Raw genomic sequence first — 25,736 nt, 5'->3', positions numbered from 1 at the left:
TAATTGGCCTTCCACCAAAAAAACTTATATGTCTGTTGATGTCACATTATTTAAAAACATTCCCTATTTTGCAAAGAATGATGACTCTACTATTTCTGCACCAATTGTTATTGATGTTGATGTTGTTACTCCTATTCTAGTTGAGGATATTCCTAGTGTCACACCTAGTGTTGACTAATCGAAGCTATTGAAAGTTTACCAACAAAAAAACCTCCGAGGACACTATCAAAGGCTCCCCTCTTCTCCATCCTTGCCAATTTCTGCCTCATTGGCGGCTCCTGAGGTAAGTGATTTGGATCTTCCTTTTGCATTTCACATGAGTGTTTGTGCTTATACACCATCCCATACCCAAATTTGTGTCATTTGATTCATTGTTTGATCCATTCAAAATGTTTCTTTTGTTTGTCTTCTTGTACTATTCCTTCTTCAAAACAGGATGTTTTGTCGCCTCCTCAATAAAAATAGGTCATGAAGGTAGAGACAAAAGCATTGCTTAATAACGGTACCTAGACATTGTGTGATCTACCTCCAAATGTTGTCATTACGGATTGTTGATGGATTTACACAATGAAATACAAGGTTGATGGGTCCACAAAGACGTAGAAAGCTAGACTTGTAGTTAAGGGATATACCCAAAATATAGAGTAGATATTTTTGAAACTTTTTCGTTCATAGTTCAATTGACATCTGTTAGCATTTTATTTTTGTGGTTTTATTAAGGGTTGACCTTTGTTCAATTAGACATAAAAAATGTTTTTTTTTAGGGGTTTGGGAAGAAAAGGCATACAAAGAGCAACCGACTGGGTATGTTGCCCAAAAAGAGACTGGGAAAGTGTATAGGGTGAACAAGGCCATTTATGGCCTCAATAAAAGCCCTAGAGTATGGTTTGAAAAGTTCAGTAAAATAATTATGTCATTGGGTTTTACCAGAAGTCCATGTTGAGGTCTTTTGGAGTTGTAGTGCTAATTTTGTATGTGAATGACATAGTAATGTTAGGAAGCAATGGAAAGGTATTGAAGAGGTCAAATTACATATTGCAAAACATTTCCAAACTAAAGACTTAGGTTCCCTCAAGTATTTTCTTCGGATTGAGGTAGCAAGACAGCAAAGATTGTCTTGACACAAAGGAAATATGTTATGGATATACCACAAGAGTATGGCTTGCGAGGAGCAAAACCTATTGAGAGACCCATAAAAGTGAACCATAATCTTCATGAAGATGATAGTGTTGAACTCAAAGATAAGAGTATGTATAGAAGGTTAGAGGGCAAACTGATCTATGTCACAGTAACACAGACTAACATCTCGTTTCTTGCAAGTGCAATCAATCGGTTCATGGAGCATCTAAGAAAGATTCATCTAGAGGCTGCACATAGAGTATTGAGATATCTGAAGAGAGCATAACGTAAAGGTTTATTGTATGAGCCACATGGTCATTTGCATATTAAAGAATACTCAGATATGATAATGTAGGGTCCAAGTTAGACAAAAAGTCCACCACTAGTTATTGTGTATTTGTTGGGGGAAATCTGATTAATTGGAAAAGCAAGAAACAAAATGTTGAGTGTCGATCTAATGCAGAAGTAGAATACCGAGTAACAACTGACCTAGTTAGTGAACTCCTATGGGTTCAATCAGTGTTGCAAGAGTTAAGCTTTCCAACCAAGGTGCAATGGTGATGCGTTGTGACAATCAAGCAGCCATTTTTATTGATAGTAATTCGGTCTTTTGTGAATGCACTAAACATGTTGGGGAGACTATCATTTCATTTGTGATGTTGAAATAAGTGGTTAAATACATGAATCAACTTGGTGATTTGTTTACTTTTTTTTTTTTTAAATGATACTGAATTTTATTATGAGAACTCAAACGAGCTGATTACACGAGGGGAAGTCTTCCCAAACCATGAGAGATTGTTGGGAGGTTCCGAATTTTGCCAATTTATTAGCCAAAGAATTGGCTGATCTAGGAATGAGGTTCCAATTACAATAAATAGATGACACAATGTCAGCAATACAATCAATGATTGGCCAGTGGTGCCAAGGAGGGGAGCTTTCTTTTGAACACCAGTTGATGACAGTCTTTGAATCGCCTTCAATAATCAGCTTGCCATGGAACCACTCTTTAAAGATTTGGAGGCCGAACAGAAGAGCACTCACTTCAGCAGTATTTGAATCAGCGATACCCACCGGCCCTGCATAGGATAAAATAGGGTCTCCAATGCTATCTCTGAAAACACCACCAGCTCCAGCCGGCCCAGGACAGCCTAAAGCATTGCCATCAAAATTGAGTTTGATGCAGTCGTAAGGGGGAGGATCCCAGGTGGCCATAACCGGAATCCTACGAGGGCCCGCCATGTGCACTATCAAACCCCAATTTTTTTAAAGGGAGACGCCGATAGAGAAGCAAACTCCTTCCTAGAATGTAGCCAGCTCGAGATAAGGCCCACTGCCTGAGAAGCTATATTATCCGGGTTGCTAGCCTTGGAATTGAATCTCTGATTGCTTCGCTCTAGCCATATACACCATGGGACATGCGCAAGGCATGCCAAGAGAATTATCTTGCCTAGCTTAGGAAGGCGCATCCCCATAACCATCTCAAAGGTGCCAAAAAGGTCCTGATGTAGCCCCATTTGGAGACCAATCTTCTGAAATATCTTTATCCATACTTGCCAAGAAAAGTCGCAATGTAAGATAACATGCTGGACTGTCTCATCGCACACACCACAAAGGGACAAGTGCGATCGGGAGCGGTGTAACCTCTTTTATGGAGGTTGTCAGAGGTGAGGATTTGTTCCCTGATGGCCATCCACACGAAGAATTTGATTTTATTAGGCGCTGAGAGCTTCCATGCCAAGTTAGCCTTGTGTTCATGCATGCTGTAATCTTGTTTTCTAATGTGAGAGTAGGCGGATGCAACTGTGAATCGGCCATTAATGTTGGGCTTCCATATCAGTTTATCAATTGCATGCTCACGAATAGTAGTGTTGCTGAGCCTAGAGAGGAGAGAGCAAAAAGCAGTAGTTTCCTCGCAATTTAATCCCCGACGAAATGTAAGACTCCATGAGCGATCTCTCCAAGAGTCGGCCACTGAGCAAGAGAGATCCCTCGCCACCCTAGAGAGCCCCGGAAAATCCTCAGAGAGGGGGCGGGGGCTACACCATTCATCCGACCAAAAGAGGAGGGTCCTTCCATTTCCTGTGTGAAAGGAAGTTGCATCTCTAAATATTGGGATGAGCTTTTGAATTGATTTCCATATCGAGGATAGGAGCCCAGTAGCACCATCCTCCCTCCACCAGGCACCCAAAGGTTGAAGATAGAACCTGACCATATCACCCCATAGGTTGTTATGCTTGATGTTGAAGTTCCAGATCCATTTGAGCAAAAGGGCATTGTTCATCTCCTTCGTAGGCCATATGCCTTAACCACCCCGATTTCGGGGCATGCAAATATCCTTCCAACTCACCAAATGGTATCTGAAGGTATCCTCTGATCCTCTCCAGAGAAAGCGTCGACAGATGGCTTCAATCCTGTTGCAAACTGAGGCCGGACAGTGCATGAATGATAATAAATAATTTGGCAGTCCTGCCAAACAAGACTTGAGGAGAGTGAACCGCCCAGCCGTAGATAAAAGCTTGCCCCTCCAAGTAGCTAGTCTCTTCTCAAATTTCTCAATAAGTGGGGACCACAATGTCGCCAGAAGGACAAGAGTCAAAGAGTGGTGATTTGTTTACTTAGGCCACATGAAAAAGAGAATTTGGGAAATTTTTGTAACAAGTTGGAGCTTCTAAATATATAGGCTCCAACTTAAGGGGGAGTGTTGAATTATATGAAAAAGGTAGCTTAGTCATTTTACAATTATCAAATTGTCCTTCCAATTAGGAGTAAGTTTGTCTTGGTGTAAGTGTCATATGGTTCAAGAAATGAACAATTCTTTTGCTCATCATAGGTTATACCCACTTTTGAACATGCTTTGACCCAAAACTTTACCAACCATGAAAACAAACCCAGATCTCACTCTTCATAAACTTGGTTTCGATAGAACCTAACAATTGTTGATCGAGATGAGTACCAGAGGTGGGTTCTACATGGATGGGGTACCAAGAGTTAGATCTGATACCAAAGTTCTAACTAGATCAAGACTGTTAGAGTCTCATAAATGAGATTGTTCCCAGAAAAAAAAAAGTAATTTAACCACATAGGGACTATATAAACTATGCATAGCATTCTTCCGAAAAAGGATCATAAAACAAATAGAGAAGCGACTAGGACAAATAGGATCCAACAATTGGACTCAAATGTAAACATGGAAGAGTCCTTGAGCTCCAAAAAATCAATTGATTACTGCCCCTCCTTCAGCTTTTTATTCAATTTTTTTGGAAGTACAATTGATTAATGCCCCTCCTTTCAGCTTTTTATTCAAAGTTTTGGAAAGTACCTAAGCAGCTTCTCATTTTTGAAAGTACCTAAACAGCTTCTAACAAACAAATTGCACAACATATTTAAAAGAAAGTTTGCTTAAAATCCATAAGCAAAAATGTACACTTCCCACATCAAAGCCAAAAAAAAAATCCAAATAAACCCACAACAAGGGTTATATCTTAACCCAACTGTCATCATTATCTAAAAGAAGGCATATATTTAACCAATTACAACAATTATGTAGCTCAGTTCTATGAACCAAGGAAGAACACTTCTTAACCATTTTAAAGAAATGAGATAGAATGCTGCATTCTAATTTCAAATTTCCAGTAAAGAAATATAGAACCTAATCCAGTAAATTTACTTACAAGTGTGCTTTTGTAAATGTTTGTATCTGCAGGTGAAGTTAATGTACTAGCCGTTGAGGGTAGAGGGAGAGGGGGAGTGGAAGGAAGAGGGGGTACCACTGGTGGAGGAGATGCTGGTAAAGGAGGAGGAGATGGGGGCATCTCCTCAGGCAGTGGTGGAACAAAAGCCACTGAATGATACCCAGAATCTATTTCCATGTCATAAGGAGGGGCCACATCCTCCATTTCAAGCTCGCCATCCACATCTTCCAATATATGCCGATGCTTTTCAGCATTCACTGTAGGACAGTTTCTTGGTTCATCATCAGGAATTCTGACATCTCTTTCGGGGGTTAGAGCCTCAAAGAATTTTTCATCAGTACCACGTTCTTCTTCCTCAACTTGAAGCATATGGGGCATTATAAAACCAGGAAGCTGAAAACTTGTGTTGCTGATTCAAAACAATTAAAACACAATGAAAAGACATGTAAAATGTAGCAAATGATAACAGAGAGCAGAAAAGAAGTAAATTTACCTTCCATATTCATCGACAAGCATACCCTCCATTTCCCGGAGAGGATCATTTATAGCACGCTCAGTTCTTGAAGGGCGTCGAGAATAACTACTACTATATGGAGCTTCACTGTAAGAATCAAGCTCACGAATGTGATGGCGAACAATGACATCTGGAAGGGTTTTTCTCTCTAGCCAAAGTCTGAGGACCTGTTTGACAGGAACACATGCACATACAAACAATAAGGGGAATGAAACAAAGAATCATTTGATAAATAAGTAGTAGTAAGAGAAGAAAACAATGGTTAAATTGCTTGCCTTTAGGCACTGCCTGCGATTTTCACGAGCTGCATTTCCAGGAGGAGCAGCAGCAGATAATAGACGTGGAAGCACTGCTTGTACTGCAGAAAGATATGCATCTCCCACAGTGCCTGAACATCTTACATATTAGTCTTAGTGGTATGTCACTACAATTCAGGACAGTCAAACTTACAAAATGCATGGTGGATAATTTCTCACAATTATCATGAGATTACCTCTCTGACCCCGGGAACACTGAATAATGGAATCGACAAGGAAGAACAAGTCCACCCTTCGGTATAAGCTTGATTCACCTTCCAAGTGTTGAAGAAGAAGCTCAACTACCTTTAGAAGGGGAAAAAAATGCCATGAAGCCAATCAATTTTTGGTGATAAAGAGAGGAGCTAATAAATAGAATGTAAGATTCATGAGCTCATATAGGTCAAATGATAAGGTGAAAACTAATTCACGCACAAAGCGCAAAATACAAGGCAACACAAGATGTACCAAATGATGTATACAATCCCCTACTAGCTGGTTCAAGGCAAAATGGGATGAAGAGAAAGGATGTCCGAGCTTATAGAACAAGTTAAAAGGTCTTTTGAAAAAAAAAAAGTTAACAGGTTATAAAAATATTATTGTATGCCCTATGCCATCCAGGTAATATAATTCTCTTGATGAGCTAGCTAAATACACATAGCAGAATCAACATTGTGTCACTGCTACACAGCTAATACAATGTGATAGGTAAATCATATTTACCTTCCCCAATAACACTTTAATATCCTCAAAGTACTTTTTAAGTTATAGTACATGAAAAAAAAATCATTTCAGTAAGCTTTCTTTGACATTCCAATCAACTGATGCCACCCATTTCGATAATTATGTAAGCCAATCAACAGAATGGGATAAACTAAGAGGCAACACAAGAAGCATGCCAATAACCAATGATATATACAGCTTAAGAGAGGCGCAGTCAATTATTCTTTGAACGAAATTACCTTTCCATCCGCCTAATCATCATATACAATCAAATGGATAAAAAAGAGGCATGTGAAACTAATCTTGTCACAGAACTGTTTCATAATGCCAAGTATCTACAAGCAACAAAGCAATAAGCAGGGTCAGTGGACAATGGGGGCTTATAACTACCTCACTAGCTAGACCATATTTTGCACAATCCAGTGCTAGGCGTGTTGCTCGACCTATGCTCTCTTTGGTTCGAGTAAGTGTCCCAACAACATCTTCAAATGATTTTAATACAGCATTTGCTTCATGGCCAAATTCACTCATGGGTGTCTTCCAATCGATCTGTAACAGGTCATGCTTTAATCCATCCATCTTCTGCAAGGACCTTTTTTGGTGTTGATCAGCTAAAAGTCCTCTGTCATGATTTAAGGGACTTGATGTAGACACTTGTTCTGAAAAAGCTACAACATTAGTTTGAGGTCCACTTGACACAACATCAGAGATAACTTTATCATCTGAAGCACAATCAGGAGTAGAACAAGAGTAATTTCCTCTAGCCTTGGCAGCAGCAATCAAAACATTATCTGTAGGATGTTCGGAAACATCTCTACCCCTCATAACTATTGTATCTTCCTTCATATGCTGAACCCTGCAAATACCAAATCAACAGTTTTCAGTGCCAACAAATGCAACACAACAATATGATGATTTTATTTTTATGAAATATGAATTTTATTAAGAGAAATAAAAGGAGCTAACTCCTGACAACAAGAGATTGCAAGGAGGCTCCTTGCTTGGCTAGAACATCAACACAACAATATGATGATAAACATGCAAAGAAGTATGAATCATCAAATGTCTATATTAGTCTCAAGGATCCAATGTGCTAAAAGCAAAAGCTTACATGGCCTGATTTTTGGAACCATCTGATGGGAACCTCGATATCTTCATAATTTCAGAAATATAGCCTGCCACAGGACGACCATTTTGAATTGATTGAACTGGATCAGTAGAACTATGAATATGGAGACCAGTAGGACCTCCATCAGCAGAAAATGACTCATCCTTCTGCAGAGTATGCAACAAACTTCCATCTCCTCTGTCTAATGCGTCTTTAGAACACTCACTCTCCCTCTTAAGATCAACATCAGAACATACTTTATTCAACTGCAAAACTTTGTTGTTTTCCTCATCCAGTGATGTAGCCTGATTCGATGGACTAGTTTTCACAAAACCAAGTTTCTCATCACTTCCAGATGTACAAGATTCAGGATTTTTTAAACATAGTTCATTATTAACTAAATGAAAATTGGTTGGTGAACCTTGACAATCATTAATAATCTCAGATTCTGCAGCAGCTATACACATTTCTTCCTCAGTCTCTAGTTTCACTGGAGTGGAATTTCCTTCTTCTTCAACAATTTTGGCATGCAAAGTATTTAAAGGTCCATCCAACGTTGGTATATGTCTACAATTTACTCTGTTCACATGGGTATCTTGCACTTCCAGAGTGCTGCTATTGTTGTTATCAGTAGATATTCCGCAGCCATTAGAAAGCATTTCAGAGGCTCTTGGGACTTCACCATCAACTCCTTCAGCCACATTAGCAGACATTGCTTTGAGAGCACGATGTAGGCGTTTAGATGGTGGTAAAGCGGCTTCCACATCCATTGAATGATCTTGTAACTGGTAATTGTTATCCTTCCAAAGTAACGAACAGCTCTGTAGAACTGGACTGTGGTTTCCAACAGACTGACTGGTGATCTTGGAAGGTGAAATTTTCGCAGCTTCTGCAGACCCCAACAAGATTCTATCAACAGGAGGGGCATCCACATGTACAGAAGTCTCCTCATTAATTTTCTTCTCAGTAATGCCATCAAGCTGCTTCTCTTCCAAAGGCGGTTTTCCCATCCGAGATCTAGCTCGTTTTACTAGTGGCAAATGTTCATCTCCATCAACTTTATGAAAACAGTCAACTGAAGTTTCACAAGCATTTGGAGGACTTGCAACATTATTGCATGGCTCAACCCCACTGCCAGACTCCTTGTCTGATCTAGAACATGCAGATATATCATGTACGGTTGGCTTTCTGTTTTGCTTCCGTTTCTTCTTAAGAACTACAGATGATGTGGCACGATCAACCTTTCCACTCGAATCATCAGCAGTTTTTGTAGACAGACTAGTCATCCCATGTGATCCGACTTTGTAATCAACCTTTGGTGTGACCTTTTCCTCACAACTAACACCCTCAGATTCTACTGGTGCTATCTCTGACCCAACATCATCACAATCATTAGAAGTAACAGTGGCAGAATAAACAAGTAGGTCCAGATCATGACAATCTGGAGCATAAGGAGATTCCCTGATAATCCCATTCTTTCTTAAGCTGCCATCACTAAGTATATCAGGTGCTACATCATCATCAGATTTTTGCAGTCTACATGGATCATCCCATGACGAGCCCCTAGATCTTCGAACAGATTGTACTTTTCGTCGGGCAGAATAACTTTGAGACTGTCCATCTCTTGACCTCTTTTGCGAAGAATTAACAGCCATCACAGCAGTGTGCTTGAGTTGATTAAGGACACAAGCACTCTTGATGGTGTCTTCAGACAATGTCTCATTGTCATATGAGCCTGCAATCTCCACAGAAACTTCAGGAATTTCAGCTCCATTGCATGAATTACTTTGGGTTGTGGAAGTGCATAGCGTTTCTGATAGAGGACTCTGAGCGAATGTTGGGCTTTGTTTTGGACTGTTTCTCCAAGATTTTGATTTTGAGCCTTCAGAACTTAAAACGTTGGATACAGCATCTTCATTAGCAGAATTGCATTCCTCTTCTTTGCTCTGCTTCTTACACTTTTCATAGCTATCAATAATTTCTTCAACTGCACGAACAAAATCCGCACCCTTACCTTGACGCTTTACAAGCAGAAGCTTCTTTTTCTCCTCTGTGAATGCTTCAACATCAGCAGGATTGCAGAAAGCACTGCAGGAATATATGGTCCCAGATCAGCACCTTGACACACATAAAAACAAAAAAAAAAAGCCATTTCTATTATTCAAATAGAGCACTAAATGTAAAGCACACATTATGAGAAACAATTTTTTTTGAAGAACGAAACATAAACATAACCATAATTCCATACTATTTTATCCCAATGATAATATTACAAACCTCAAAAATCACAAGTTATAACAACTTATCAAATTAAGAAAACCAATACTTACAGGTAGCATAAGAAGATATCTAACAAATACAACGACTTTTGAGCGAGCTGTTGCTTATTGTTTACAAATTTTTCTGGTTGAATACAAGGATAATAAGTTAAAAAAAAGTACCTTATCATGCCTAAACCCACTAACTGGGGCTGCTTTTTATATCCAGGGCCATAGGCAAACTAATATGACACCGCTGGACTATTTCAGCTAACTTTAATCTCATTTTGTAACTAGAGAACCCATTCTTACAAAATCAATCGGTTCAGTTTTATCAACAAATAAGCTGATTTTAAAAATGATTCACTCCTGAGGTCCTCGATAACTACTCACAACAACATAGGCTGCCGACCCTAAAATATAACAAATCTAACTAAAATATCAAGCCTGCAAGCTGGCTGAATTGAGTTCCTCATGGATGACCCAGCAGGTAATCATTCTCCCTTTTTTTTTCATATATGAGAAGATTCAATATTTCATTGTCTTCAATTAACTGTTAGTGATTGATTAGGAAATTCTCTCTTTTCCTTTCCCATAGCTGGGGAATACTTTTTGGAAAATAATAGCTGCTGCTGTTATATGGGGCTTGTGGTAGAACCTTCCTTCAGAAAGTAAGATCTGTAGGTACTGTGATTGAGAAGTCTATACGCTTGGTGGTCATATGGCAGCAGTTTACTGATCACTTTATAGATTATACAGGCTATATATTGAGATTGAACTGAAAAAAAAAAATCGCAGTATGTAATAGAAAAGTGGTATCATAAAAGTGCAATTTTGGAAGCCACCACCAATGCATTTCTTCAAATTTGACGGAAGCTTACCAGGGCCAGGTGAGATAGGAGTTAGGGGTGAAAATGGTATACAAACGAAACAAAATAAGCTATTCCATATACCGTTCAAGTATTCCGTTTCTGTCCTATCCCATTAAAAATAAGAACATTCCGTTTTTGTTTATTTACCCAATTACCATACAGGTAAACATGTCAAAAAATGGAAATTTAGTTAAAAAATTAATAAAATCTAAAAACTTCTTACAAATTAAACGGATAGTCTGACATCATTTCATAATATCTAAAGACTTATAACATCATATAACAACCTACCACAAAATATTTAAAAATAACATCTTCTTTAAACAAATTATACGAAGCTAATCTTAGTTTATATGAGAGAAATGAGAGCACTACCTTCCAAGTTATACCTTTTTTTTTTTTAAATAATGCTGAATTTTATTAAGAGAGCTCAAACGAGCAGATTACAAGAGGGGCAGCCTTCCCAAACAATGAGAGATTGTTGGGAGGTTCCGAATTTTGCCAATTTATCAGCCAAAGAATTGACTGATCTAAGAACGAGGTTCAAATTACAATGAATGGATGACACAATGTCAGCAATGCAATCAGTGATTGGCCAGTGGCGCCAAGGGGGGGGGAGCTATCTTTTGAACACCAGCTGATGACAGTCTTTGAGTCTCCTTCGATAAGTAGTTTGTCATGAAGCCACTCTTTAAAGATTTGGTGGCCGAATAGAAGAGCACTCATTTCAGCAGCATTTGAATCAGCAATATCCACCGGCTCATAGGATAGAATAGGGTCTTCCAAGTTATACCTTTAATATAGTGGAAGTTACTTTCAGACCTTGGAGTTAGATAGTAATAGATAATTAGGTTGAAATTGCCACAACCTGATTCCGATCCATTTAATAAACAGTAAGCAGCAGACTGGTAAAATTATTTGCTTACTTAATCGGGTGAAATTTATTTTTTATTCCATTTCTGTAATCCCTCAGGAAGTAAGATTTGTAGGTATTGTGATTGAGAAATTTATACGCTTGATGGTCATATGGCAACAATATAAAGATGTATTTATATTAACAAGAGAAAAATTACAAAGGAGGAGGAAGCAGATCCCTAACAACAAGCGATTGCAGGGTTGCTCCCTGTTTGGCAAGCACATCTGCTGCCGAATTTGTGGATCTCGGAATGTGAGACCAAATACAAGAAAATAAGGAGGCAATTCTTAGAATCTCCCGAAAGATGTCCCTATGGCGCCACGGGGGAGGGGATGAACACTCACACCAACCAATGACCACCTTGAAGGGGACCGTTGCACTTGTTTCTAAAAACACGGAGCTTGTTGAGAAAGCCATGTAGCTCAGCTGAAGTAGAATCGGGTATGCCTAAAAGGTCGGCATATGAGAAAAGCTGATTACCGGAAGGATACGAAATAACACCTCCGAAGCCAACAATTTCAGGATTACCAAGAGAAGAGCCTTCAAAGTTCAACTTAAGGTAACCGGGTTCATGAGGGGTTCATTCCTGCATGACTTAGACCTTTGTCCCAATGTGCATCATTGCCAAGTTTCTCCAGTTTTCACGGATAGAGGTACTCACAAAGGAGGCGAAGGACTTCTTAGTCAGAAGCTAAGAGGAGATATGGCCTACCACTCTGTCCGTGACTCTTACCAATCATTCACTTTTTGCATCAAAACACCTTTGATTCCATTCATTCCAAAGACCCCATGGGATGAAACTAGCACAAGTGGAGATCATCACTTTTCCGAGACCAAGCAGGGGAGTACCTATGAGTAACTTGCTAAAAGACATCAAATAGCCGTCATGCAGAATTGTAGCCCCAACATACAAAGAATGGAAGTCCTCACATTCCACGAAAAAGTGCATTGTAGCAAAATGTGACTTGTGGTTTCAGCCTCAATGTTGTAAAAAGGGCACAGGGGGTCGATAGAGGGGTGACCTCTTCTTCTAAGCATGTCTGCCATGAGAATCTTACTTTGACAAGTGCTTTGCATGAAGAATTTTATCTTTGGAGGTGCATAGAGACGCCATACAAAGTAGACCTCATGCTCCCTTTGAGTCGAAACCCAGCCATTAATGTATCAATATGCATATGATACAGAGAAAGTACCTCCTTTGTCTGGCCACCAGATGAGTTCGTCCGCCTCCGAAGGTGTAATTCTGACCGAATTTAAAGAATCCATCAAGCGGCTGGCTTCCAAAACCCCTGTGTCGGAAAGACCCCTTCTAGGATGTAGGCTCAGACCACATCCCTCAAAAGTATCAACTACTGATATCTCTCTTTGTGCAAAGAGGAGAAAAATATTTTTGAAAGAATTTTGTAGCAGTTCCTACCCCATCCACAGAACATTCCAAAACTTGAGGGATCTGCCGTTTCCAACCAAGAATCTACTGGTAGAGGAGAATTTTGGAAGAAGTATAGTGTTCTCCAAATGAAGATAGGCATCTCCGATTACCACCTGAAATCCACCATGGAGAATCACAACCAAGCTTTACAAGTACCATTTCCTTCCAAAGATTGGAAGAAAGTGTATTGAACTTCCATGAGCATTTTAGGAGCAACGCTTGGTTCATTTCCTTAGATTTTCGAATCCCCGGGCCACCCATATTCTTTGGCAAACAGACTTCATCCCATCTGACCAGATGATATTTAAATGCATCGCTCGATCCCCTCCATAGAAATCTTTTTTTGAGTTTATCCATGGTTTTACATATAGATGTAGGATAAGGCATAAAGGATAGTGCATAGTTTGGGATGCATGCAATACAAGACTTGAGGAGGATGAGCCTCCCAACTTTGCTGAATAAACGCCCCTTACAGGTTGCTAGCCGGGATTCAATCTTTTCAACCACCGGATTCCAAAGACTTTTGGATATGCGGCCATTGAATAAGGGTAGGCTGAGATAGGTGGGAGGCTAGTTGTTGTGCAGATGTACTTGCCATCTCCGCAAGGAACTCAGGACTGACGTTAAAACCCATGAGAGAGGTTTTCCCCCCAATTAACTTTCTACCCTAACACTAATTCGAAAAGACCCAAGACCGCTTGAATCCTTCTAGCTCCATCAATATTTCCAATACCAAATATGATGGTATCATCCGCATACTGGAGGATGGGGATATTAAAAGCATGTTGGATACTAGTAGGAGGGAGTCATCCAGGATTAACAGCCGAGTAAAACATTGAGGAGAGGAATTCAGCAACCATGTTGAATAAGAGCAGGGATAGCGGATCACCCTGTTTGATCCCTCTGGTCCCTTTGAAATATCCACAAACTGAGCCATTGAGGATGAGAGAGTAAGAGGTCGAGCCCACACAACTTCTTATCCAAAATCTCCATTTTTCGCCAAAACCCATTTTTTCCATAATCTCATCAAGCAGGATCCAGTTTTCTCTGTCAAAAGCTTTTTCAAGATCGAGCTTTAGGGCGATTCTTGGGTCCTTGTTACGCCGGAAATGATCAATAAGCTCATGTATTGCCATAGTGGAGTCTAAGATTTCTCTCCCCTTGGAGAAAGCGTTTTGCCCTTTGTGAATGACGGTTGGGAGAAGAACCTTTAAGCGGTGAGCCAAAATTTAGCAATGATCTTGTAGGCACTTGTAACAAGACAGATTGGTCGGAAGCCTTCTGGCTTCTCAACACTAGCTTTCTTTGGAACCAAAGTAATAAAAGATGCGCCAATAATATTGTTAAAGAATAGTCCCACATGGATTAGTAAGTACAAAGATCTTGAATTTATTAGTTGGGAAAGAGGTTTCCTAAGTTGACTAGTCATTTTGGGATAGGGCCTTGGACCCAATTTATCATGGTATCAGAGCAGGTACAAATATGTGGGCATACACCTAAAAACTATCTACTTGTAGAGCCACAAAAGAGGACCTACACCTAAAACTATCCACTTGTAGAGCCACAAAAGAGGGCCTACACCTAAACTACCTACTCCTAAATTATCCACTTGTAAAACCACAAAAAGATGGTCTACACGTGAGGGGGAGTGTTAAAGAATAGTCCCACATGGATTAGTGAGTACAAAAATCTTGAGTTTATTAGTTGGGAAAGAGGTTTCCTAAGTTGACTAGTCATTTTGGGATAGGCCTTGGACCCAATTTAACAAATGTGAAAGGTGATGCCATTATGAAGAAGTCATAGATCATTGCTATGATATCCTCCTTGAGCCGAGACCAAAACCTTTTTAAAAAATCTCCATTGAAGCCATTAGGGCCCAAGGCCCTATCACTTTCCATGCCTTCTCTAGTAGAACAAGGAAGCTCTAATAAAGAGGCAATTGTTGGAGAGAGACGAGAGAAACGGATGTGTTGAAACTTTGGCCAGTTTGAACATTCTTCCAAATATAGATCTATGAAAAAGTTAATCAACACATTAGTAATCGAGGTCCAACACGACGTTCCCTCCTTGTTGATGCATAATGAGGTAATTTGGTTGGATCTCCATTTTGTTGATGCTACAGCATGAAAGAATTTTGTATTTGCATCTCCCTTCTTCAACCATTTAAATTTGGCTCTTTGTTTCCAACGGATCTTCTCTTAATGCAAGATGGTATTGAAATTAGAATTAAGAGAAACTCAGAAAGAGTTAAATACCTTTGTTCTTCTACCAGGTCCAGGTCTACGATCTGAGAAAGGAGAGAAGCCTTCTCAGCACCCAGAGAGGTACGACGACTTGTGGCTCATTCCTTGATTATTCCTTTTAAAAATCGTAGCTTTAGAGAGAAGGCCCACTCCCTTCTACCCAAGCTTGGACCCTTAGTCCACCATCCATCAATGAGAGCATCAAAAAAATTCTCAACTAACCATGAGTTTTCTAAACGGAAAGGGGAGGGTCCCCATTTCTCGAAAGAGGTGATCAGCATGATAGGCCAATAATCCGACCCCACCTTATTGAGAACACATCCAGTGACATTCCCGAAGAGCTGCAACCAGTTTGGACACGCCAGAAAACGGTCCAATTTTGTGAGAATTGGTTGTTGCTGGCCGTTAGACCATGTATAGTTCTTTTCGGAAAGGGATATCTCATCCAACCCACATCCGCCAATGAAATCCGAGAAACCTCGCATTGAGGCAGATATGCAGGTTGTCGGTGACGTCTTCTCATTGCAGTATCGAATAGAGGCTATATATGGATTATTGATGGTTTATGGATTATACAGACTATATATTGATCATTTTATGGATTATACAGGCTATATATTGAGATTGAAGTGAAAAAAAAATCACAGTATGTAATAAAAAGGCAGAATCATAAAAGTACAATTTTGGAAGCCCCCATCAATGCATTTCTTCAACTTTGATGGGAGCTCAAAAGGTAACCAGGGCCAGGTGAGATAGGAGTTAAGAGGTGAAAATGGTATTCAGACGAAACAAAAAGTTATTCCAGATATCATTATTCCATTTCTGCCCTGTCCCATTAACAATAAAAGTACTCCATTTTTGTTTATTTACCCGATTACCATACAGGTAAACATGTCAACAAATGGAAATTTAGTTAAAAATTTAATAAAATCTAAAAAATTCTTACAAATTAAAAGGATAGCCTGACATCATTTCATAATACCTAAAGACCTATAAAAACATCATATAACAACCTACCACAAAATATTTAAAAATAACATCTTCTTTAAATAAATTATAAGAAGATTATCTTCTTAGTTTTATGAGAGAAATGAGGGCACTATCTTCTAAGTTATACCTTTAATATAGTGGAAGTTACTTTTAGACCTTGGAGTTAGATAGTAATGGATAATTAGGTTGAAATTGCCACAACCCGATTCCGATCCTTTGAATAAACAGTAAGCAGTAGACTGGTAAAATTGTTTGCTTACTGAATCGGGTGAAATTTTTTATTCCATTCTGTTCTATTTAATAAACAGTTAACGGAAAATCAGTTAGATGAGAAAAATTGATACCTCTAATAGGAGCTGTAGTACGAGTCATGAGGGGCATTTTTTGTTATCATATTTTGAACCACTTGGGGTAGTAGATTCCCAGGAGGCAGAAGTATGGATGGTGGAAAAGGCTTATTACTTTATTACAATCATTTCAACTTCCCTTTAATTGTTGAGGGTGATTTGGCTTTTGTAAATTCATGGGGGATGTGGAAAGTCCCAGCCACCTTTAATGTTCGATCAAAATTTCCTTCAAATTACTGAGTTCATTATCAAAAAACAAAGCTCATGGTATCACATCCCACATCCAGCAAATTCAATAGCAGATCAGCTAGCAAATGAGTGCACAGAATTGCAACAGCTTGTTGTGAGCTTAATCCCGGCTAATTGATTGTATTCATTTTATATTTCTTTTCTTTTCTTTTCTTCAATTTTTATTTTTACTTTTTCTGTTTTTGTACTCTCTTTTTTTTTGCAATAAAGCTTTCACAACATTCAAAAAGAATAATAATCATTGCCATGAGCCCACAGATATCAGTTTTCTCTCAGACAATAACCCGTTCTCTACTACCCCAACTGAATAATACATGGCTTCCTAATGAAAGAAAAATAATATAAGGATGTCAATTAATCAAGCTCTACATAGTTTGAGAGACACAATGAACCTTGAAGAGTACACTGTGCATTCTAAATTAAAAAAAAAAAGGATTCTTTCACTCCAAGTGAAAGATGACATCCTTGACACTGTTGCTTTAACTTACAAATAACATTAAAATATTAAAAGATGGCATCCTTGACAATATTGCCTAATGTACAACTAATATTAAAATTATCAGTTAAGTACCACTAAAAATCAACCTTATCAGCAACATGACACAGCTGTAAAATAGCATATTGAACCACTTTGAAGGCCACAACATGGGTGAACAAAATTCTGAGAACATTGCAACAATCATGTCACATTAAATGATCAGATGAAAATGGCTCATGAACAATGATACAAAACCTTGATCATCCACCAAATAACAGATAAGAAATGTGCAAAACTCAGCATTGCCGAACAAAACTCAGAATTGACAGCTCACTGGCAATCTTGGAGTCTGCTGATCACTCAAACAATAAGACCAATCTATGCTTCAGAAAGGGTACTCTTTGAGTGTAAGATGAACCTGAAACTGTGGTACTTTCAAAAAATATCTTAATTACAACCCCAAAATTGGTTTTTCCATCTATAATAATGAAGTCTGGTTCATGCCATTCTGGATCATGGAACACAGAAAGTGACCACACTAGCAAACCCAGTTCAAAGAAGGCAATTAGCTACAACTTTTTGTTTTATTACTTTCAGATCATTTGTCTAAGAGATTTATTGGGAGAATTAAAAAACAAAAGTTTATTGGTTTGAGTTGGTCTTCCTGACTACAATATTTTGTGAGAAGATGCAAGGTTGGAATAAGAAGCCCAGCATTGATGGCCGATTCACAGTTGCATCCGCCTACTCTCATATCAGAAAACAAGATTATAACATGCACAAGCACAAGGCTAACCTGGCATGGAAACTCTCAACGCCTAGTAAAATCAAATTCTTCGCGTGGACAGCCATCAAGGAACAGATCTTCACCTCTGACAACCTCCATAAAAGAGGCTACACAGCCCCCGATCGTACTTGTCCCCTTTGTGGTGTGTGCGACGAGACAGTTCAGCATGTTCTCTTACATTGTGATTTTTCTTGGCAAGTCTGGATGAAGATATTTCAGAAGATTAGACTTCAAATGGGGCTACATCAAGACCTTTTTGGCACCTATGAGATGGTTATGGGAATTCGTCTTCCTAGGTTGGGCAAGATAATTATCTTGGCATGTCCCATGGTGCCTATGGCTCGAGTGAAAGAACTGGAGATTCAACTCCAAGGCTAGCACCCCAGATAATACAACTTCTCAGGCAATGGGTCTTATCTCGAGTTGGTTACATACTAGGAAGGAGTTTGCCTCTCTATCGGATGTTTCCCTTTGGGTAAATTGGGGTTTGCAGGTCCCTACAGGAATCCAATTATGGCCACCTGGGATCCCCCCCCCCCCTTGCGATTGCATAAAACTCAATTTTGATTGCAGTGCTTTAGGTTGTCCTGGGCCGGCTGGAGTTGGTGGTGTTTTCAAAGACAGCAGTGGAGACCCTATTCTATCCTATACCGGGCTGGTGGGTATTGCTGATTCAAATACTTTGCAGTGAGTGCTCTTCTATTCGGCCTCCAAATCTTCAAAGAGCGCCTCCATGGCAAGCTGCTTATCGAAGGAGACTCAAAGACTGTCATCAGCTAGTGTTCAAAAGATAGCTCCCCCCTTGGCGCCACTGGCCAATCACTGATTGTATTGCTGACATTGTGTCATCTATTCATTATAATTGGAACCTCGTTCTTAGATCAACCAATTCTTTGACTAATAAATTGCCAAAAATCGTAACCTCCCAGCAACCTCTCATTGTTTGGGAAGGTTTTCCCCTTGTAATTTACTCATTTGAGCTCTCTCTTAATAAAATTCAGCATCATTTCAAAAAAAAGAGGTCATCGGGACGATAAAGCCATATGGAAATTACCATTGCTTATCTATGTGAAGATCCATAAGCTGCCTTTTGGAAGCTATTGGTCCCCCAAAAGCCCTGCTCTTAGTTTGTTACCAGGACAAGCTTGAAAGGCAAAGGCCACAAAAACTCCTGCTTCAAGTTGAGACTCAATTGATCATCTGATTGTTTGCTCCCCCATTTCCTAAACAATTGTGAGAATCCATGAAAAAATCACTTTTATCGTCACTCATGCTTCCTAGCGTCCTTCCAAGATTCAATCTGCCAATATGCTTTCTTACCTCTACCAAAGCAAAGAAATTCCTTTTGGTAACTATGTTTATTTGTGTACCATGATGTAACTGAATAGTGTTGAAATACATGTTAAAGGGTATTTTGGTCCTTTTACTCTTGTTATATTGTCCCCTTTAGGATAATAGTAACCTTGTCTACATATAGAAATTATGTAGTACAATTTTATTTAATTCTGAGATGTATTTAGAAAGTTATAAGAGTTTAAGTATAGAAGGGCATTTATGTAACTTTATCTCTTTTTTTTCTCTTTTTCTTTTTTTTTTTTTAAAGAAGCTGATTTTTATATCTTTTTTTCACTTAAGTGAATATATATGGAAAAGGAGGTTGATTTCTAACCCTGATGGGTACTGCATCTATCAGGGATCTTTCTCTCCCTCTCTTGTGTCTCAATTATCACTTTCAACATGGTATCCAGGCAAGGTTAAGATCTGGCTGCAAGGAGTTTCCAGCAAGAATTTCTTCAGTATCTAAGCTTGCAATTTCTCCAAGAAAGCAATTCTCTGATCCCTCTGCTGATCAAGGTTAAAGTTTAGATATTTCCTCTGTCTTTTGTGCAATAACCCTATGGTTGATGGCTAGTACCATGCTCTAGGAATCTGTTTAAGCCCATATATGACTTTTTCAACTTACACAATTAATTGAGTGACATATCATAAAGGTTGCTCCAGTTCACCAATGTTATCATAGAAGAAGACATTTTTCACATCAAATTGAAACAAGAGCCACCCTTTATTTCTACATCTTAAATCAAAATATTGATTGATGTCAATCGAGCCACTAGAGAAAACATGTCAAAGTAGTCGACTCTATAAGCCTGAGTGTAACCTTTAGAATCCAATTTCACCTTGTACCTTTCAACTGTCTCATCAAGATTAAATTTAATTGTATAAATCTACGCCCAATCATGTCTCCATTTGGGGGTAAGACAACTGCAACATCAGTCTTGATAATAGTGTTTTCATCTCCTCGTCATGTTTTTTTCAATGTGGACACCACAGGGCTTCTTGCAAATCTTTAGGAAGAGATGCTTCAGAAAGAGAGGAAGCAAAGGATTTATTGGAAGGAGATAATCTATCATAGCAAACATAATTGGAAAGAGGATGGCAAATTGAAGATCATACCCCCTTCTTCAGTGTAGTGAGCAGATCAAGATCAAATAGACAGGATTTCCACCGAGTGGTGGATCATATATCAACTTGGCTTCTGACCAAGAAAGTCTTCTCTTGCTTTTTGGGCACCTCTATTCGTGAAAACTGGAGAAATTTGGCTATGATGCACTCTGGGAAAAAGCTCCTGGTTCTGCAAGAATGGACTCCTCTTGAACCGGGTTATCTTAAGTTAAATTTTGATGGCTCGTCTCTTGGTAACCCTGGGATTTCTGGTTTCGGAGGAGTTATTTCAGATCATTCCAGCAATCAGTTTTTCTCTTATGCCGGTCCTCTAGGCATATCTGGCTCTATGTCTGTAGAGTTACATGGCCTCCTCTCCGATCTCTGAGTCTCCAGAGACAAATGCAGTGGGCCTCTTCATATCGAAAGTGACTCAAAAGTGGTTATAGGATGGTGTGAGAGTGCATCCTCTCCCCCGTGGAGGCATTGGGATACCTTTTGGGAAATTTTAGAAATTACCTTAATTGTTTCTTGTATTTGGATTCACATTCCGAGATCTGCTAATTCGGTAACAAATGTGCTTGACAGGCAGGGAGTTACCCTACAATCGCTGGTTGTAAGGGACCTGCTCCCCCAAATTTTGTAATTTTTCTCGTTTTATTAATACATCTTTTTCAAAAAAAATAGACAGGATTTCCTATCAAAGTTAATGATGGTGGTGGAGTGGCATCTTTAGAGATAGCATTTTCACTAACCACGCCCACATGTTTCATCTGTTGATACACTTATAGTGGTTTTTCCTTTTCATCTATATTGACAATGGCCATTTCCCAAAGAGAAGTTGAGGGTGGACCAAATTGAGAAGACGAGAAATCTTTTGGACACACGACACTAGATGACATAAAGAAATTAGAGTTTTCAAAAAAATTTGGTCTCACATTCCAAGATCCGCTAATTCAGCGGCTGATGTGCTTGCCAAGCAGGGAGCTACCCTACAATCGCTGGTTGTAAGGGACGTGCTCCTACAAATTTTGTAATTCTCTTCCGTTTTATTAATACATCTTCATCAAAAAAAAAAAAAAAAAAGAAATTAGAGTTTTCAAAAAAACACTATATCCATAGACACATATAACTTTCTAGCAAAAGAGTCATAACATCTATACAGATTTTGGTGACAAGAGTACTAAAGGAAAATACACTTAATAGATCTACGAGACAATTGTCCATAACGAACTTGTCCATCGGTGGTGCAAAAGAATGGACAAAACAGACACAACCAAACACTTGGGAGGTATCGAAAACAACCCAACTCTAAAAGGAATTTGAGCATTCAACTCTAAAGAGGGCATAAAGTTAAAGAACAAGCTTTCGAGGTTGCTTAAGGACTCAGAAGAATTTGACCATTCAACTCTAAAGAGGGCATAAAGTTAAAGAACAAGCTTTTGAGGTTGCTTAAGGACTGAGTAGAATTTGACCATTCACCTCTAAAGAGGGCATAAAGTTTAACGAACAAGCTTATGAGGTTGCTTAAGGACTGAGAGGAATTTGACCATTCAACACTGTAGAGGGTACACAATTCATGACATCCCATCAAGGGTCACAAATGAACAAGCTTCCAGGACTGCTTATCAAATCACACCCTTGCAATATAAGGGTGATAAGGTAATATACATGAAGGAATAAGCAATATTGAATAGGAGGCAATGGATTGACATCTCATGAGCTGCTAAGGTAAAAATTAGACGTGAAGGATGGCCACTAGGAAGTCATCTTCAGCGAAACACCAAGTGAAGCAAGAATTTCCATACATCCAACTAGAAATGCTGAGTGCAAATAATTAGACCTCTACCTATGATTTGTGGAGTAAAGAGACACAGGCCTACATGTTTTCCAACACTTAGCCTACATGTTTATGACCAATCAAACCTGTGTAGCCCTTTCACTCTAATAGTGTAAACTCACACCACCCCACAAAAGCAAAGGAGAGAAAGGAGCATGCTGGCTCTAAGAACTCTCTCTAGAAATATTACTTCCCAAATAACCGACTACAAATGAGGGTTTCACTCAACGTAACCTATAATGTAAACAATGAATGACTAAATTACGCACAAGTGATGCAGTTTTGGCAACTATGAGCCCGTAGATACACTTCATAAAACACTATACATCTTCCCTACAGTATGGGAATACCCTAGACCCTTGTACACTATAACTATTGCGTACAAACAAAGGGAGCTTACACCAAGTCCAAAAGTATTTTGACATCCCCCCAAGAGACACATACCTTAGGAAATCCTTATTGGACACTTGCACGCAGATTTTGGGGCTCTTAGGCCTACTTTAAAATACAAAATGGGCATTCATGACGGATGCTCAGTTCTTAAACACTTCTACCCATTATTAAGTCAGTCCAGCCAACTAGTTGATCAAGGCCCAGAGACAGAACAGTCCAATCACAGAGGCTCACCTTGAAATATCAGAGTTCAGAAGTCTGTTAGAAACAGTTGAACCACAACAAGGTGAGAACAAATGGAGGAAAGGCATGCTTGAGGAGGGACTCAAATTGCTGACCTCAAGAAATTCATAGGTGCAGCTTAGAATTGGTTACAAAAGTGAGCTTCATACTAAGAAGTATCTAAGTCAAACCTTGAGGTTAGCACTTCAAAGGAATTAATTCAAGTAGCCAGCCCAGTTATAGAGTGAGTTGAGATGATTCAATTAACTGTAGCAAGTGAAAGTAAGATCTAAATGACTACATCATCTCATTTCAGGATTCCAGTTTCTTTTCCAAAAATAAAAAAATAAAAAATAAGAAATGAAATGAAATTTCACTTCTCCTACTCCATTTCTCTTCTCTCTGTTCACCAGCATACCAAGAGATATAGACAACACTCATGTTAACATATCGTTTCAAGTAAGAAGAGTAAGGTATTCCTAGATTTCAATTTCAGGAGTAAATCAAGTAAGATTGATTCATGGAGGCTAGGAGCATCAGCAAGTCAAAGATTTTTCACATATTGTATTTTGCTGCTACGTAAGGACATACAAAAGTCTAAACAAGTGCAATCAGTTAGAATACCACATCAATATAGCAATTTTCTAACACTCACATTTGTTTGGTCCCAAAGAAGTAGACAAGCACTTTCTTCCAATCTGTTGAATACCCCCACTTTTGTGGCTCACTAACCTGTCACCCACAAATGAAAGGAAATATGTGACTATTGAACAAGGACACCAAAACTATCAGAACTTATAAGTAAAAAATCAAGAATATGCAAAGTAAACAGAAATACATAAACATTTATCACAAGCACAACCACTATGTGGCCCCCTAGATTTCAGACTGCTGATAGCAGCCAGTTGTTAAATTGTCAAGTCTGGTTCGTGATCTGCAAAAGTGACTAGTTCACACGGATACACAATAACTATATATAAGTGTCGAGTCATATAAGGTTTCCCGACATGTAGTTCAGCTTTCCCATCTCTCATTGTTGCTTTCAATTTTTACTCTAGTTTCTCTACAGATTCTTCAAAATTTACATTGAAGAAATAAAACAGCCCGTTCCTTGCATCACAACCCAAAGAAAATACGAGGACGGGATTTTTAGTTAACCAAAACCCCTAAAAAATTATTTTGAGCCAGAAAAATACAAAAGAAGCACAAAATAAATGCTTTTGTAATCAATACTTCTATATTTCTGATCATACCAAGCATAAAATGAAATTAAACAGTTTAGATAAAAACCAAGTAAATGCGTCAAGTTAGCTAGTCTCCTGCAAACACTTAAACGTAAAAAATAACAAGCAGCTAGCAAGAAGTAAAATAACCAAAGAGAAGCTCACAGACCTCCAGAAATAGAGACACAAAGTAAAATCCCTAGAAGGACAAAATAAACAGCATGGAACCCTAAGTACAAATAAGGAAAAAAAAAGGGAAAAACATTAAGATAAGGCAAAGGTACATACGGTGGCGGGCCATGCTGGGAATCCCTTGACCTTGGCGAGAACGAGATCGCCAACCTTCCACTGCCGGCGGGCAGCGGCGGCGGCGGCAGAAGCTCTTGCCCCGCCTTTCCTACGGGGGGGAGCCATGAAAGAGCAGTAAGGCAAAACTCTTGACTTTACTGTAGAATTTCTTCAGTTCCTGCATAAGACGATTTCTGACATGGAAGGGTAGTTTAGCAGACTTTGATTTTGACGGATTTGAGTGAAGAAATTAAGCATTTTCTCGAAGGGCCATCGGGGTGAAGCAGAACAGAAGAAGACAGCCATATAGGATTTTAGCGACTACTGAGAGGAGAGCGACAGATCGTTTCGTGTGCATGCTAAACAAACCCTTTTCAATGAATGTAACATAAGAGTATATGAGACGTAATTGTACGCGTATGTAATGCGTACGTGCCATGTACCTCAGTAGCAAGTAGAGCCACGTTATACAGACGATTCTCGCCCGTAAAGCCTGAAGGCATCGAGCGGCTCTACCACTTCCCGGTCTACCGCTTATAAAGATCAACCGGTCCAAAGCCATGGTTATTGCAGGCTTAAAGAAATAAATATCTATCCATCTCTAACAACTCTAAGATTTAATATATTGATATTCTAATTTATAGTAAAAATAATTAAAAAAATTAATTAAATACAACCCAAAATAATTTTAAGAATTAAAAACAAAACAAAAATCCAATGATAAATTTTACTCCAAATAAATAAAACAACAACAACTGAAATTAATAGGGAGAATGGTGTATATGTAGTTTATTTGTGCCATCTTCCTCTCATTACTCCTTTGGTTCCACCAAATTTTTTTACAGGCAAATGTGTATATGTAGTTTATTTGTAGGCCATTTAGGCGACTTTAGTGAAGATGTTTTCTAGTTGTGTTTCGTGTGTCCTAATATTTAACTTAGTAAGTTTAACTTTGAGTGTAAGTAGGACATAGGTAGTCTAGTTTTGGCATAATTCTAAGTTTGAAGATGTTATAAGTAAATAATGGAAAACTTACACCCCGAAACTTGGAGAGTACCTTCTCTTTGACGGATTCAAGTTTCCACTTCTTTTTGCAGCACAATGTGGAGTAAGGGAGTTTATCTAATATAAAATGCAAGGAAAGGAAGAGAAAATAGTAGAGGATTTTGCTAAGTTGAGGTTCTCCTTTTCACTCTAAAGTCTTTCTAAAAGTTTTTCAAGATTGATAGTAAAGGCTCAAAGGATTTACCAATAAATGTTCATTAACTTCTCTATGTACGATTTGGTGAGGTATTTATAACTTCCCC

The 25,736-nt window shown here is 38.8% G+C and overlaps 1 protein-coding gene across 2 annotated transcripts in view; it reads right to left on the bottom strand.

Moving 5' to 3' along the window:
* LOC137957207 (protein HUA2-LIKE 3-like) overlaps positions 1-24,752 on the bottom strand; it is a 36,145-nt gene extending 11,393 nt beyond the window's left edge. The window contains exons 1-8 of one of the 2 annotated variants that reach the window (XM_068804952.1): positions 24,430-24,752; positions 23,574-23,650; positions 7,456-9,540; positions 6,735-7,200; positions 5,819-5,927; positions 5,601-5,713; positions 5,305-5,492; positions 4,791-5,220 (exon numbers count right to left, since the gene is read on the bottom strand). In XM_068804952.1, coding sequence (XP_068661053.1) covers positions 4,791-5,220; positions 5,305-5,492; positions 5,601-5,713; positions 5,819-5,927; positions 6,735-7,200; positions 7,456-9,540; positions 23,574-23,650; positions 24,430-24,555 — 3,594 coding nt within the window. In that variant the 5' untranslated portion in view covers positions 24,556-24,752. The remainder of the gene's footprint in view (positions 1-4,790; positions 5,221-5,304; positions 5,493-5,600; positions 5,714-5,818; positions 5,928-6,734; positions 7,201-7,455; positions 9,541-23,573; positions 23,651-24,429) is intronic. The other variant, XM_068804953.1, reaches the window with a different exon arrangement.
* Between the last annotated feature and the right edge of the window lie 984 nt (positions 24,753-25,736).

Source organism: Aristolochia californica, unplaced genomic scaffold, assembly GCF_029961685.1.
Source record: "Aristolochia californica isolate CCGP_79_NKW_82.1479 unplaced genomic scaffold, dmAriCali1.0.hap1 SCAF_2, whole genome shotgun sequence".
NCBI lineage: Eukaryota > Viridiplantae > Streptophyta > Magnoliopsida > Piperales > Aristolochiaceae > Aristolochia > Aristolochia californica.
This window is presented reverse-complemented; position numbering and strand designations above follow the sequence as displayed.